Here is a 17,217-nt window from a genome sequence, read left to right on the forward strand (position 1 = left end):
AAATAATTTTGCCTGTCTCTATTCACCAAGCAATCCAAAAACAGCAAAAACTTAAAATTTCCTCTTTCAATTAGAAAGACATTAAGGATTTACTTTGAAAACATTATTCAGTTCTAAATTGAATGATTTTAAAGTAAGCATGAGCAAAGAAAAAAAAAAATTAATAAAGCAGTTATGTATGTACCTTCCCTTCCTCTGAGTTCTGTTGATATGGGTTACGTAGGTCATCCCGCACTAATTTTCCAGGCCATGAAGCCAGTCCTTTAAGCTGCCCCCAGACCAAGTCTCCCATATTAAACGTCCTTGGCCTATAATGCATTAAGTCATTAGAAGAAGGGGAGTCAGGAATCCGAAGGTCATCCTCGCTACTGATGCTCTTGGTGTCTGAGGGGCTAGGGACGCACCCATTCATGCCTTTGGCATGGAAGTCTCCATTATAATGAATGTAGTCTCTTGCTAAAGAACTTTCTAAACTGTTGGAAGAGCTGGGAGACTGTTCCTCTATGCTGACCTCTTGTTTGGGGATGTTCAGGAGCTCTCCAAACCCCCTGTGCTGTGGGGGCCGTGTACCGTTCATGTGCGCGCAACGTTCCACTGTGCTCTCCAATCTTTCTTTGAAGCTCATCATAGTCCTTTTGTAATGGTTGAACCTGAAATTCTCCTCTAACATCTTATCGCTTGGGCAGTGCCTGGGCGGTAGCAAGATCTGGCACTGCTCGTCTTCGAAGGAGTGCAATAGAGAGACATTGCCAGACCTTACTTGGTAAGGGTTGCCATGGACCTGTGCATTGTGGTCCAAAAACTCCTCACATTTCCACCTGTTCATGTCACCTGGACTTTGACCGCCATTCCACTGCCTTTTAGGAGTATTGCATCCTGGTTTGAAATATTCAAAACCATCCCCGTCCACCATGTGTTTGTTCTGATCCATGTTCTTCCTCATTCGGGTACCTCTTGTGTTTCGTGACCTGACCTCCAGATCAGCATTTGCCATGTTTCTGCCATGAATGATGGCATTAACCGCGCTTGACAGGTTTAACGGGTCACCAATGGATGCAGTGAAGGCACTCATGGCACTTAGTGCTGGAATAGCGCTCATCTGCGTCGTGCTGGATACCGCCGTTGTGATGACCACTTGCATTCCTTTACTGGCTGCATCAACCACAGCTTTATAGATGGCGTCCACCGAACTGTCTCCTTCTCGGACGTTATCTTTCATGTACTGTTCTGTCCTATGAGGCATGTTACAAGCTTTGTCTGGAAATGGAGGAACCGATGAATTTGGGTTTTCAGGTATTGAAGATGTTCCCATCTGTGCGCTGACCTCTTTGTTTTCTTGCATTTTCATCTGTGGAAATGAGATCATTTAACAAGCATTACTTAATGTTCCAGACCATCTTGATCAACACCTAGCATTAGAGGGACATGCAGTGGGCAAGGATTACTGATCTTTGCTTCTGAATATGCTAGAGTGCCTGGCTGCCATACTTCAATACCCCCCGAGTCATTGGCCTAGAACAGGGATATGCAATTAGCGGACCTCCAGCTGTTGCAAAACTACAAGTCCCATCATGCCTCTGCCTCTGGGTGTCATGCTTGTGGCTGTCAGAATCTTGCTATGCCTCATGGGACATATAGTTCTGCAACAGCTGGAGGTCCGCTAATTGCATATCCCTGCCCTAGAACAAGCATCCAAAAAATGTTATGCCTTCATTTTGCCTTCAGGCATTCTCATTCCAGATCAGTGAGTTGGAAGGTACTGAATCCAGATACACCCAGGCAATCAGTATTTTCTGAAAGAGTTTAATATTTGGAGCCAAAGTATTTCTCCGATGACAGGTTTCCCCTGATGGCAACCAGTACTCAGTACATGATTACTTATGCAACTTCAGGCTTTGAAGTAGAAAATTAATGTGTCTGCTCTAACCTTTTCTCTGCTCCCTCCCCCAACTCATTACTAGAGTCTTGAGAAAGCACTACTTCCAACTATGGGGGACACACATGACCACCCGCTGTGCCTCCCACAATTCAGAGGTCGATGTCTGAGCAGTGAATCACCCACCATGAAGAAGCATGCTTAGACCAATGCAAATAAAGTAGGTATGTGCATTTTTGGAGAACAGGAGAGTGGATCAAGATGGAAACCGTACAAACATGCGTTGCCCTTCCATGCGCTCCTTGCTTCAAAGGCCAGTTATACGTGAAGGCAGATTCCATTTGTTTGTACAGTTAAAATACTGGTGAGGGGATGTACTGGACACCTTTGCTGCCATGGTGCTATGTGCTGGGTGTCAAGTACGCCCCTGTGCCTTTGAGGGGTGGGCTCCCTCCAGGCTCATCTGCCCTCTGCCTATCCATTATAATGCATGTGCTTCCAATGTGGAGGCTCTTAAAATTTAGAGTTAGGACTACAGATACTGGGGTGCCTTGATGGGCCTCTGTAGCTCATTTATTTGCAGATGTGTGCAAACTAAACCCATTTTAAAGCATACTGTTAGACAGGACAATTCGGATGGTTAGCAGGCTGGTCGGTAAGTTGAGCTAGGAATTTTTTAGGATCAGGTTGGAACCTTATGGTGCCTGCTAAAAGTCATGAGTTGGTTAAATTGTAATTTAGGGCAATAAAAAAAACTTTATACAGTACATCTCTGCAATACATGCACATTTCCCCATATTACATCCCTTTAGCGACTGCAAATACAGAAAATATATCTGTTGATCTGCCAGAAATGCACTCAACTACAAAGTCCTGTTGTGAGCTGACAACACTCAGCATTTTTGTGGACTTAGGCCGGCCATAGATTCAAACCATGTATGGGTAGGCATAATGTACCAAGTCGATCGATCAAATTGGGTACAGCCAGCCTGCCAGATTTTGCATGGGATTATTGCTGGCAGCTGGTATAACTGCTAGCAATAATCACTGTCTTCTCCCGGCGAGGACGGCTTCCCCTGCTGGGAGAATACAATGAATCGGTGGGAGGGATTTCTGTCCACACTGTGTTGTTGGGGGGAATCAACCTGTGGTTGCAGGAAAGAAATTTGCTCCGTATATGGCCTGCATAAGTGTTGTCAGTACTGACCAGTTTTCTCTTGGCAAACTACTCAGACCCTCCTACTCTTTCAGCTCCATGAGATTAGGCTAATCTTTTTGTAGTTTTAAGATAAGTACTGGAAGAGCGATTAGTATTCCTGATCACAGGACAGCTCAGAATGTCTTGGCATTTCAGTGCAGCAGAGGTATTGCGTTATCATCTCACTACAGGAAGTGTTGAGCCCACTGGATTTCTGGCAGGTTCAACATAGTGCAAAAAAAAAAAAAAATGCTTTCAATGGCCAACAATGGAGGAAATAAGAGAAGTTAATTGTTAGGGTTTACATATACGTCAAAGGATGCAGTCGTGTGTCAAAAAGCCAGTGTATTTAAGTCTTAGGAGAATAGTGGGACTTTAAGAAAAAAAAAAATAAGACCATTGCAGCAAAAAATTGATGCTCTTTAGTGCATGGTTGGAAAGGTATAATATACTACATAAAACAAGGCACCTTCCACTTTAAGCTACCGCAACTTAATACTTTTATCAATACCCTATTGTAGGTGTCATGACTATTATAATTACCTGGAAGTTTTGGAACAAGCAGGCCATGGGGTTTAGGCTGTTTGGTGGCCCCGGTACATGTCCTTTCAAGGCATGTAGATTGGGAAAGCCTTGTAAGAGCTGCTGCTGTTGTTGTTGACTGCTGTTTAGAAGCGACTGAAGGTGAGACAGCTGATGGTTATTCAAAGGGGGGTTCATTGATGACATGTCCCCTGAAATGACAAAAATACAGTTTTACGCCATTAATTCATCCTAAAGAGTAAGGATTAGTGCAGACAGATGGGTCTCTTGCATTTAAGAAGTGTGTGTGTGTGGGGGGGGGGCACCAAGAGGCTTATGAGACTATCCAGGTTTCAAGTGAATTCATAAAGCTTGTGCAAACATATTTATAAAAAATGACTGACTCTGCTTGATGAAAAATTTGGAGCGGAGAGCTCCGGAGTATGCATAACAGAACCACATAAATCAACTGTGCGGTTGTTTACATTTCTCTCAACTCCATAGCTCTGTCATTTGGTCCTGGAGAGAGCAGCAACTGTTAGAAATGAGAGGGACAAATGTCAGCTCCACAGTTCACTTCAAGCAAAAAATTGAAGGCACATAAACATCTTTCATGAGTATGATGAAACAATTAGAATACTTTACTGCTGAACAAATTAATTTTACCATTGCCCTTCCAGTTCTGCGATTTGCACATCTCTGCCATACAGCACAAACTTGTCCAGCAGGGCAGGAGACCTGATTTTTCTCTGTTGCAGTTAAAGTGATATTAAGCCCTTTTTTTTTTTTTTAAATAAGAGGTCCACACTAGCATTACAGAATAGTTGTTCTTATTTAAAACTATACAGTGCCTTGCAAAAGTATTCACCCCCTTGGCTTTTTACCTACAGTCAGGTCCATAAATATTGGGACATCGACACAATTCTAATCTTTTTAGCTCTATACACCACCACAATGGATTTGAAATTAAACAAACAAGACGTGCTTTAACTGCAGACTTTCAGCTTTAATTTAAGGGTATTTACATCCAAATCAGGTGAACGGTGTAGGAATTACAACAGATTGTATATGTGCCTCCCAGTTTTTAAGGGACCAAAAGTAATGAGATAATTGGCTGCTCAGCTGTTCTATGGCCAGGTGTATGTTATTCCCTCATTATCCCATTTACAAGGAGCAGATAAAAGGTCCAGAGTGCATTTCAAGTTTGCTATTTGCATTTGGAATCTGTTGCTGTCAACTCTCAATATGAGATCCAAAGAGCTGTCACTATCAGTGAAGCAAGCCATCATTAGGCTGAAAAAACAAAACAAACCCATCAGAGAGATATCAAAAACATTAGGTGTGGCCAAATCAACTGTTTGGAACATCCTTAACCAAGGACCAAGTGGTTTTACCAAATGGCGTCAAACTTTTACCCTCAAAAATCTCCATAGGCAACGTTTAAAAAAATTCTACAGATTGCATGTTTTGCGTTACAGGAGGAGATCTAGGGCTAGAATTATTGCTCTTGCTCTACCGGTCGCGGTGATACCTCACATGTGTGGTTTGACCACCGTTTTCATATGCGGGCACTACTCGCGTATGCATTCGCTTCTGTGCGCGAGCTCGTCGGGACGGGGGGTTTTTAAAATTTTTTTTTTTGAATTTTTATTATTTATTTTACATTATTTTATTTATTTTTACACCGTTAAAAAAAAAAAAAAAAAAAAAAAAAAAACCGTGTCACTTTTATTCCTATTACAAGAAATGTAAACATCCCTTGTAATAGAAAAAAGCATGACAGGACCTCTTAAATATGAGACCTGGGGTCAAAAAGACCTCAGATCTCATATTTACACTAAAATGCAATAAAAAAAAAAAAATTTTAAAAACTGACATTGAAAAAAATATGCCTTTAAGAGGCGTGGGCGGAAGTGACGTTTTGACGTCGCTTCCGCCCAGCAGTGTCATGGAGACGAATGGGCGCTATCTTAGCCTCACTCGTCTCCAGGCACAGGAGCGAGACGGACGCGATTGCCTCCGCCACCATCGACGGCTCCGGTAGGCGGCGGAGGGCACCGGATCTTGGCGGGAGGGGCCCTCTCCCGCCACCGATAAAAGTGATCTTGCGGCGAATCTGCTGCAGGGACCACTTTTATCAGAAAGAGGACCGCCGCACGAAAACAGGGATACCGGGGTTATGGCAGCTAGCTGCTGCCATAACGACGATATACCCCTTCAATGGTTGGACGTACATCGGCGTGCGGCGGTCCGGAAGTGGTTAAAAAGAAAGAACACACCGGTGAGCTCAGCAACACCAAAAGACCACAGAAAACAACTGTGGCGGATGACCGAATAATTCTTTCCCTGGTGAAGAAAACACCCTTCACAACAGTTGGCCAGATCAAGAACACTCTCCAGGAGGTAGGTGTATGTGTGTCAAAGTCAACAATCAAGAGAAGACTTCACTAGAGTGAATACAGAGGGTTCACCACAAGATGTAAACCATTGATGAGCCTCAAAAACAGGAAGGCCAGATTAGAGTTTGCCAAACAACATCTAAAAAAGCCTTCACAGTTCTGGAACAACATCCTATGGACAGATGAGACCAAGATCAACTTGTACCAGAGTGATGGAAAGGGAAGAGTATGGCAAAGGAAAGGAACTTCTCATGATCCAAAGCATACCACCTCATCAGCGAAGCATGGTGGTGGTAGTGTCATGGCGTGGGCATGTATGGCTGCCAATGGAACTGGTTCTCTTGTATTTATTGATGATGTGACTGCTGACAAAAGCAGCAGGATGAATTCTGAAGTGTTTCGGGCAATATTATACTGCTCATAATCAGCAAAATGCTTCAGAACTCATTGGACGGTGCTTCACAGTGCAGATGGACAATGACCTGAAGCATACTGCGAAAGCAACCAAAGAGTTTAAGGGAAAGAAGTGGAATGTTATGCAATGGCCAAGTCAATCATCTGACCTGAATCTGATTGAGCATGCATTTCACTTGCTGAAGACAAAGCTGAAGGGAAAAATGCCCCAAGAACAAGCAAGAACTGAAGACAGTTGCAGTAGAGGCCTGGCAGAGCATAACCAGGGATGAAACCCAGCGTCTGGTGATGTCTATGCATTCTAGACTTCAGGCTGTAATTGACTGCAAAGGATTTGCAACCAAGTGTTAAAAAATGAAAGTTTTATGGATGATTGTTAATCTGTCCCATTACTTTTGGTCCCTTGAAAAGTGGGAAGCACATATACAAACTGATGTGAATGTACAATGTTTATGTAAAGTGCTGCATAAATTGACGGCGCTATATAAGTACCTGAAATAAATGCATGTTAAAGTATTGGATGCCTGCCTTTACACACACATGAACTGTTGTAATTCCTACACCGTTCACCTGATTTGGATGTAAATACCCTCAAATTAAAGCTGAAAGTCTGCAGTTAAAGCACATCTTGTTCATTTAATTTTAAATCTATTGTGGTGTGTATAGAGCCAAAATGATTAGAATTGGGTTGATGTCCCAATATTTATGGACCTGACTGTATTTTGTTACATTACAGCCTATAGTTCAATGTTTCTTAAATCAGAATTACATGTGATGGATCAGAACACAATAGTCTAAGATGGTGAAGTAAAATTAGAAAAATATATACATAAAACTATTTTCAGAAATAAATAACTGATAATTGGCATGTATGTATGTATTCACCGTCTTTGTTACGAAGCCCATAAAAAGCTCTGGTGCAACCAATTACTTTCAGAAGTCACATAATTAGTGAAATGATGTCCGCCTGTGTGCAATCTAATGCCGCGTACATGCGAGTGGACTTTACGGCAGACTTTGCCCAGCGGACGGGATTTCGTCGGACAATTTGATCGTGTGTGGGCTCCAGCGGACTTTGTTTTCTCAAAAGTTGGACGGACTTAGATTTGAAACAGGTTTCAAATCTATCCGACGGACTCGAGTCCGGTCGAAAAGTCTGCTCGTCTGTATGCTAGTTCGACGGACAAAAAGCCACGCTAGGGCAGCTATTGGCTACTGGCTATGAACTTCCTTATTTTAGTCCGGTCGTACGTCATCACGTACGAATTCGATGGACTTTGGTTGATTGTGTGTAGGCAAGTCCGTTCATTCAGAAAGTCCGTCGTAAAGTCCGTCGAAAAGTCCGCCGGGCAAAGTCTGCCATAAAGTCCGCTCGTGTGTACGCGGCATAAGTGTCACATGATCTGTCATTACATATACACACCTTTTTGAAAGGCCTCAGAGGCTGCATTACCTAAGCAAGAGGCACCACTAACCAAACACTGCCATGAAGATCAAGGAACTCTCCAAACAAGTAAGGGACAATGTTGTTGAGAAGTACAAGTCAGGGTTAGGTTATAAAAAATATCCAAATCTTTGATGATCCCTAGGAGCACAATCAAATCTATCATAACCAAATAGAAAGAACATGGCACAACAGCAAACCTGCCAAGAGACGGCTGCACACCCAAACACACGGACCGGGCAAGGAGGGCGTTAATTAGAGAGGCAGCACAGAGACCTAAGGTAACCCTGGAGGAGATGCAGAGTTCCACAGCAGAGACTGGAGTATCTGTACATAGGACGACAATAAGCCATACACTCCATAGAGTTGGGTTTTATGGCAGGAGTAGCCAGAAGAAAGCCATTACTTTCAGAAAAAAACAAAATGGCATGTTTTGAGTTTGCGAAAAGGCATGTGGGAGACTCCCAAAATGTATGGAGGAAGGTGATCTGGCCTGATGAGACTAAAATTTAACTTTTTAGCCATCAAAGAAAACGCTATGTCTGACACAAACCCAACACATTACATCACCCAATGAACACCATCCCCATAGTGAAACATGGTGGTGGCAGCATCATGCTGTGGAGATGTGTTTCAGCAGTCGGGACTGGGAAACTGGTCAGAGTTGAGGGAAAGATGTATGGTGCTAAATACAGGGATATTCTTGAGCAAAACCTGTACCACTCTGTATGTGATTTGAGGCTAGGACGGAGGTTCACCTTCCAGCAGGACAATGACCGCAAAAACACACTGCTAAAGCAACACTTGAGTGATTTAGGGGAAACATGTAAATGTGTTGGAATGGCCTAGTCAAAACCCAGACCTCAATCCAATAGAAAATCTGTGGTCAGACTTAAAGATTGCTGTTCACAAGCGCAAACCATCCAACTTGAAGGAGCTGGAGTAGTTTTGCAAGGAGGAATGGGCAAAAATCCCAGTGGTAAGATGTGGCAAGCTCATAGAGACTTATCCAAAGTGACTTGGAGCTGTGATAGCTGCAAAAGGTGGCTCTACAAAGTATTGACTTTAGGGGTTGAACAGTTATACACATTGACTTTTTCCTGTTATTTTGTCCTATTTGTTGTTTGCTTCACAATAAAGTTGTGGGCATGTTCTGTAAATTAAATGATGCAAATCCTCAAACAATCCATGTTGATTCCAGGTTGTGAGGCAAAAAAAAAACACAAAAAAATTTGCAAGGCACTGTAGACCTTAGACACATCCAACACTCCAGCAAGTCAAGCCATAGCCTGCTACTACTCCCCCCTCTCTTTCCATCAATTTGGCTAACAGCAGACATCACTCTGCTGCCCTCAATACCCTCCTCTTCTAAAAACTGGAATAGTAGAGGGCAGGAAAATGCTTATGGACTTCCCAGCTTCTATCTACAGACTCTTGGTAGCCCAAGAACCACAATTTGGACTAGATTATATGTGCTGAAAGCATATTCTACAAGCCTTTAGGTGTGTTAAATTCTGAAAGAGAAATCACATAACTTAAAGTCGTTCTAAAGGCAGAAGTTTTTTTTTACCTTAATACATTAAGGTTAAAAAACCTTCTGGGTGCATCTCCTCCCCCAGCCCCTCCCTTATACTTACCTGAGCCCCATCTTGATCCAGCAATGTGCATGAGAGCAGCGGCTCTCCCTTGTCTCTCTCTCCCCCCTCATTAGCTCACAGCAGCGGAAGCTATTGGCTCCTGCTGCTGTCAATCGCAGCCAGTAAGCCAATGAGGAGAGAGCGGAGGCAGCGCTGAGCTGGGCTCTGTGTGTAAATGGACAATGTCCATTCACAGGAGAGTGCCTGCTCAAGTGCCCCCATAGCAAGAGACTTGCTATTGGGGGCACTTGGCAGTGGGGAGGAGTAAGAACGGCTGGTGGGGGATGAGAAGAGGAGGATCGGGGCTGCTCTGTGGAAAATAATTGAACAGAACAGATGAGTTTAACATGTTTGTTAAAATGTTTTTTTTAAAACCTTGTCAGTTTTTCTTTTTTGCTGTGTACCTTTAGGGAGATTTTCCTTCTTCTTGCCCCAGAGACACAGCAGAAAGTAAGAGGAGATCTCTCCAAAAGTATGTCACTCTTATGGTTACCAACAAGAAAAAAAAACATCAATGGATTCCGCTATCCATACTAAACAGTGTGGATTGAGGAGTCTCAACCCCAAGCTATCAGTGACTGACCCAGTTCATGCAATCTTAAAATTGACTTTTGTTGAGTTAAGGGGTACTGATAGGGCGATTCACTTCTTGAATTTCTCATTAGAACAGGTTTCCATTGGGAAAAGTTGTTCTGGTGACAACTGTCCGAAGCTGACCATAGACTGCTCATTGTTCATCAGATTCCTGTTGAATTGGTCAAAATTCGGGCTGTTTATGACCAGCTAGAGACAGTTGCCACCAGAACAAAATTCCTCATTGGACACAACCTGTTCTGGGTACAACCTTAACTGTATGTGTTGTATTGTAGACAATGGTCACCAGGACAAACAGTGAAGATGAATATCTCAATGTTTTGATTTTACAAATACTGTCAGGCACAACGAAGAACACATTGGATTGAATCAATGCTTCCAAAAAGTAAAGTACATTCAGAAGACTTGCCTTCTCCAGCTGAAGGCTGTAGCATATGCAAAATATTCTGATTCAGAAGATGCTGCTGGTTCATGGGTAATGCCATCGGCAGAGAGTTTAGAAGATTAGGGTTGACGGATTGTGGAAGGTTGTTGGTAGCGTTCTGTGCAAAATGATTTGGATGCTCAGGTCCTGGAAATGGGAAAGAATTACCCATAGGATGGTGACTCTGCATCGGGGCCCCAGAAGCTGTGGTAACTATTACTCCATCTTGGAGAACAGATGTGGTCTTTGTGATGGCTGGTTGGCCTGTTCCAGCTATTGCTACTGATGACATTGGTAATGAACCCCCTAAAAAACACAAACACAAGGTCAGGGTTGATATCTATTGATTTCATGTTACACAATACCTTCATGCAATGGAGGCAACCTAATAACTACTTAAACCCAAAGTTTACCAGATTATTAGAGCGTATTTATGCCAGATTTGATTTAAATCACATGAAGCAATGTGTGTAATTTTACAAGCATTGAGCTACCCGGGGATAGATCCAACACCCTCATCTTCCTCTGGTGTATGCTGCTGGCCCTTTAAATGACTAGGTTTAGGGCAACGAAGCATGCAAATACTAAACAGTGAACAGGCTAGGCACCTGAAGAGTTTTCTGAGATGGTACACATACACACATATTGTATACGATAGCTGCTGACTTTTAATAATAGAACACTTACTTTTCCAGGGATCCTGCGCTGTCCTCACTCTTCGGCCGTCTTCTGGTCCAGGCGCCAGCATGTTTACTTTGGGAACCAGGCTGTGGCTGCTTGTGGTATTCACATTGCGCTACACATTTTGAAAGGTCCTGCAGCTTTCTGGGAACTGTGACGTGTAACAGAAAGCTATGGGGGAAGGAGGGGGGCAAACTTCCGCTGCTGCAGTGATCTGATTGGAAGTGGGAGCAGGTACCTGTCAAAAACAGGTACCCCCCCGCCCAAAAAAAATTAAGTGCCAAAATCTAAAGTGGAGGAGGAGAGGAAACAGACAAGCAGGACTTGGGGGAGGTTCTCCTTTTGGGTGAACTTCCACTTTAAGCATTCACATTTAAGGATAGCGTACAGAGGTAAATTAAATTTTTATCATTTTTTCCCCCACAAATAGAGCTGTCCTTTGGTGGTATTTGATCACCTCTGTGGTTTTTATTTTTTGCGCTTTAAACAAAAGAAAAGAAGAGTGACAGGTTTGAAAAAAAAAAAAAAAAAAACACAACATTGTTTACTTTTTGCTATAATTTTTATCCCAATGTTTAAATAAAAAAAAAAAAAAAATAGCGATAAGCGTATATCGATTGGTTTGCGCAAAAGTTAGAGCGCCTACAAAATAGAGATAGAGTTATGGCATTTTTATTATAATTTTTTTTTTTTTTTTTACTAGTAATGGCGGTGATCTGTGTTTTTTATCGTGACTGTGCTGTGACATGGCGGCGGACATATCAGACACTTGACACTATTTTGGGACCACTGACAATTATACAGCGATCAGTGCTATAAATATGTACTGATTACTGTACAAATGTCACTGGCAAGGAAATAGTTAACACTAGGGGGCGATCAAGGGGTTAAATGTGTTACCTAGGGAGTGATTCTAACTGTAGGGGGAGGGGACCGATCGGTGTTCATACTCCTCTCCCCTGACGGGACGTGGATCTGTGTGTTTATACACACATATCCACGGTCATGCTCTGTAATGCCCGACAGGCATTGCGGACGCTGAGCATGCGCATTGGCTCCTAGGTGACGTGGCAGGCACCCCCTTTTCCCGCCGGGAAGCCGAAGACGTCATATGGCGCCCGCCCAGAATGGGAGATCCCATCTGCGGACGTCATACGACAATATGCGGGTAGGGAAGTGGTTAAGCTACAGGAAATAGTCCACGCCAGCACTATGGTAAATCGCCCGATCACACAGGCGAGGCCAGAGAAAATGCCACCTGTAAAAGCCATCAAGCAGCTATAATGGCTTTTACATTGTAGAGAATTGCCTGCTGAGAAAAAAAAAAAAAAAAAAAGATATCTGAATGATGCCTGTAGCTGCAGGCATCATTCAGATATCGCCACTTCAATTTCTCAACATCATAGGACGTCAACACGGAGGAAGTGATTAAAGTGTCATTAATTCCACATCATTAAAAAACGATCAAATGCTGTTCATTACTCACTCATTTACTATGGAATTAGTTTTCTATATACTGCAAAAAACCTGGCTGACCTTACTGTTCTGTCTCCCTTCTGTCCATGTCCCCACTGCAGCTGGGGATTTTGCAGAGCAGTGTTGGCATTGATGTCGAGCATTTCCTCTCTATCACATCTGAGCAGCCCGTGTGACTATAGAGGCAGTGGTAAATGACAGCCCACTCCCTCCCTTCTCCTCTATGTCCACTAACGAGCTAAACACAATAGGGGTGGGATATTACATGCAGATTGATGGATGCTTCACCTCCCTCTTTTTCTAAGACACAGGCTGGAGGGGCGTGACACAGCCTGTGACTGGTAGAAATCCACACACACCATGTTATTTCCACAAAATAATAAAGATTTAATTTCCAATATATATTTGTATTAGGATTTAAAACAGTTTATTGGTATTTATTTTTACTCTGTATTCCAAAGGTTGTTAATTTTTTTATTATTTTGAACATATGACCAGTAGCAGAGGACTAGAAGCTCCTCCTGCTTATGTTTTCCTGCAGACAGGCTGGGAAGGATCTGGGTCATGTGACAGCTGTAGATCGATTAGGAAAAAAGGTACTTGGACTTTTCTTTAATTAAAATAATTACAGTGCCATCATACAGAAAGAAAATAGATAATGTATATTAAACAGTGCGTGTTTAGCATCCCTTTAAATCTTCTACAATCTAACACTCTTAGGGCTCGATCACACTAGCGGTTAGGGGCAGTAAATCCCCATTGTTGAGCCATACTTTATAGTTCCCAAGCTACCCCCTTTAGCTGCAGAGGCAGTGTCCGCATGCCGAGGCTGCAATGTTTTGCGGCATGATTTATACCAATTGACACTTTCGGCAGGTACAACAAACACGACCCGTTGAAGTAAAAGGGCCATCCTGTAAGAGCCCTGCAATCACATGCAAAGCACATGATTGAAGTGTGCTAGGTGCAGGGATCAAGGGGTTACAGCAGGTAGTAAGAAGGCAATACTCCTCCTCATTGCCTATCAAGTGCTGTCTGAAGAGTGGTTCAAATGTGGATGGCTCTTCAAAGAGAACCATTTGTGTGATGACGCAGAATAAACAGAACTTAAATGATAAGTTCACTCTTTGGAACATGTTACATGTTTCACCTTGAATTTGGGTGGAACATGTAACATGTTTCAGCAGCTGCAGGCTCTCCACAACCCACCCGCCGCTTGACAGCGAGTGGGGGATATTTTCCTAGTGTCCACTGTCACCATTTGAAAATAATGCATTTGCGTCATTCATTCATGGTTTCCTGTGAATGCAAGAACTACAACTACAGTCAGCCACTGCAGCTGGCAGCTTGTAGTTCTGAATGGACACACATGAGGGGCCTTGTAGTTCATTTACAAGCCCTGCAGCTTGTAAACAGTCAGCCTGTATGCAGGTGTAGCACAACATAAGGTTCTTTACGGGTTAAGGCCACAAACTACGAGACTTGCTTTGCAGAAGTAACAGTGATGCAAAAGGCAACCTTGCAAGAAAGGGTAAACAGGAATATCCCTAATAGGCTTAAAGGGTGGTCACCCAAGGACCAACAGGCCTAGGTTCAGATCCCCTACAGCCAATGGGGATTGTGCAGGAGGAAAAATGAAAGCAACATCCTGTACAAAAGACTTCACTAAGTGAGAGGCAGGCAGTCTCTGAAAAAGGACTGTTAAAGCTTAGATTTCAACGTTGATGTTATTCATGGCCAAAGCTGATCCAGACCAAAACTGGAGAAAAAAAAAAAGGGATTTGATGTAGGAAGACATTCCTGGGATAGAACATTCTTGCCTTGAACCGAGTGAAGTACGCTTTCCAAAAGCAAAAGTAGATGTTAAGATCAGTTAATTTCCTAGCTTTTAGGAGCATAAGGATGACTGACAGACACGGGTCACTCAGGACCTCAGCTTTAACAGCCACGCCATTACCAAGATGGTAGGCTGGCTCCAGGCCAGAAGATCAAGACGATCTAGGAGGGCCCACGGAGAGAGTCTGCCAGAAGTTTGACATGGTCCAACTATCATGTCCTCCTGGGAAAGATTGGTGCATTGTGGATCACTTAATGCCTTCCATCTCAATCCTGCAGATTAGGCAAAGAGAGGAAAAGGAATAGATCAGGTTGAACCGATCCCACAAAGTCAGCAGAGCATCCCTGTTTCTGGAGATAAATCTGCTCAGGTTGTTGTTGAACCCTAAAGACAGCACGTCCATGTCCGGTGCCCCCCACCTGCATCAGAGAGATCAAAACACCTCTGGTTGAAAAGACCATTCTTTAGAGTTCAGCAGTTGACAACTGTGCAAGGTGGTCAACCCCAATTTGGCAATGTTGTATGCTCACAGCAAAATGCAAGTAGGGTTGATGCAGTAGGAAGCCAGGCTGGCTGCCAGGCGGTCCGTCACAATGGGAATATGCAAGTACACATACAAGATGTCCACAGAGGTTAGAAGTTCTTACAGTAGGGACGCAATGACTGACTGAGTGGATCCCATACAAAGTTTTTGAATGCAAAAGGAAGCTTCAAATCCAGTATGGGGCAAATGGCTTTTTTTCCCTTGGGGACAATAAATGGGTTTGATTAAAAACTCTGGAACCTCTACCCCTCGAGGACAACTGCCATGACATCTTGAGAGATGAGCCGTTTTAGAGCAGTGTTAAGGTCTGCCAAATGGCAAGTTTGACAAAGTAAAGTGGGGTGAAGGTAGAGACCATAATTCTAGTTTGTAGCCCCTGGATACAACATTCCAGATCCAACTATCTGAAATGTCCTGGGATTATTTGGCTGTGATGGCTTCCCTTCTGAAAAGTGGACAGAGAGAATCCCCCAAAGGAATGGGATTACAAAGGCGTGAAAAGATGTATTAAAAGCAATACTACAATTTTATTGACAAAGCAATATTAAAAACAGAAGAAAAACAAACAATGCATGGCTGGTATGGCAGCTAAAACAACAATGGGAACAATACATACACAGGATATACATATCTGGTTGGCCTCATAGTGAATGAGGCATTGCTGCTACATGCACAAGACATGAAGCGTTTTCAGAATATGGATTCCTTCAGGGGGTTAGCAGCAATAAGGTAGGTAGGTATCTGTAATGTCCTAATGAGGCAAAAGGTATCCATACAACAGCCAGGCAGATTAAAAACAGGAAACATTCATTATGTGAGCAGGGAGGTGGAGAGTCCCAGTGTGTAGGGAAGCTAGAGCAAACTGTGCCCTGGGAGCACACAGAAAGGGGCCAGCCTCAACACAGGAGAGAACAAGAGATAATGAGTAAAGGCTGGGGAGGCACCGAACGTCCTCTTCTGTTCTGGTCTGGGATAAATGGAAAAAAAGTAGGGGCATCCCCTAATTGCAGGGACAACTTGCTTCTAGTCTTGAGTGCCAGGCTTGGCCTTGGACCTGGAGGCGTGAAAGAAACTAAAGACTTTTGTTTTTTCCTTCTATCTCTAGGGCAAAAGGGTATTCCCCTTGCCATACCTCCATGACCTCCCTGATAAGTGTGTCCAATAATTTGACAAAAAGGCGTTCTCCAAGAAAGGGCATCTGATGTTTCTTGCACTGAAGCTCTGCAGATCAACTTCTGAGCCTCCTCATATGCACTGAATGGAAGCTCATTCTAGATATTTGGTAAATTGCATTTACCAGTCAGTTAACACAATAGAATAGTGGCATGGGTAGGAGCTCCAGCTGTTGGGAGGACAGAAGGATCCATCAGTATAGAGCTATGATCTAGAAACATGGCCTTGGATAAAACAACTCAAGTTTGGTAGACAGACATGGTCACAGCGGTGGGTTGCATGGCAGAGCCAGCAGGAAAAAACAAGGCCTTAGATAAGGCTTCCAGCCTTTTATCCACATGGTATTTAGAGGAGTTCCTTCCGCCCGCCCCTTTAAAAAATGTAAAGTCAGCAGCTACACATACGGTAGCTGCTGACTTTTAACATTAGGGCACTTACCTGTCCTGGAGTCCAGCGATGTTGGCACCGCGGCCGAGGTTTACATCGGCTGGTCGGGTGCTGCCGCCGTCATTGCTGGTAAGGGATAGCTACTGCGCATGCACAAAGCTGGCCCGGCAGAAGGGGAGGGAGGCTGAGCTGCTGATGTACTTCGCCACGGACCGGTCTCCCTGAAGTTGGGACAGGGTACCTGTAAAAAGACAGCTAACTGCTCCCCCCTCAAATGTGGCACTGGGGGGGGGGTGGTGCAGGAAGAATCAGATAAGCAGAAGTTGCACTTTTGGGTGAGACTCCAGACCCAGAACACTGGAATTTCCTGTACAGGGAAAGTCAAGGTCCTGTTAAGACACAAAATGGTAAGGTGAACAACAGGCCCAGGCCACTTTTTTAGGAAACCCTCTTCAATAGGATATTGCTTGGCAAAATGCTTGGAAGGGGGTGAATACCTTTTCAGGACCAGAAAGAAAAGGCTGTAAAAGCAAGAATAGAGAGGGAAGGTTTTTGCCAGCCAAGACATTTTAAGAGCACCCAGGCTGCGATTCCCATCAGGTAGATAGTAA

At 43.5% G+C, this 17,217-nt stretch overlaps 1 protein-coding gene across 3 annotated transcripts in view; it reads right to left on the bottom strand.

The window, feature by feature from the left end:
* The window catches only part of MBD5 (methyl-CpG binding domain protein 5), a 122,381-nt gene that overhangs the window by 12,591 nt on the left and 92,573 nt on the right, over positions 1-17,217 (bottom strand). For all 3 annotated transcript variants that reach the window (XM_073634214.1, XM_073634213.1, XM_073634212.1), the window contains 3 exons: positions 10,494-10,814; positions 3,618-3,808; positions 185-1,348 (listed from right to left, as the gene is read on the bottom strand). In XM_073634214.1, the coding sequence (XP_073490315.1) occupies positions 185-1,348; positions 3,618-3,808; positions 10,494-10,814 (1,676 nt within the window). The remainder of the gene's footprint in view (positions 1-184; positions 1,349-3,617; positions 3,809-10,493; positions 10,815-17,217) is intronic.

This window comes from Aquarana catesbeiana, linkage group LG06 (assembly GCF_042186555.1).
Source record: "Aquarana catesbeiana isolate 2022-GZ linkage group LG06, ASM4218655v1, whole genome shotgun sequence".
NCBI classification, from domain to species: Eukaryota; Metazoa; Chordata; class Amphibia; order Anura; family Ranidae; genus Aquarana; species Aquarana catesbeiana.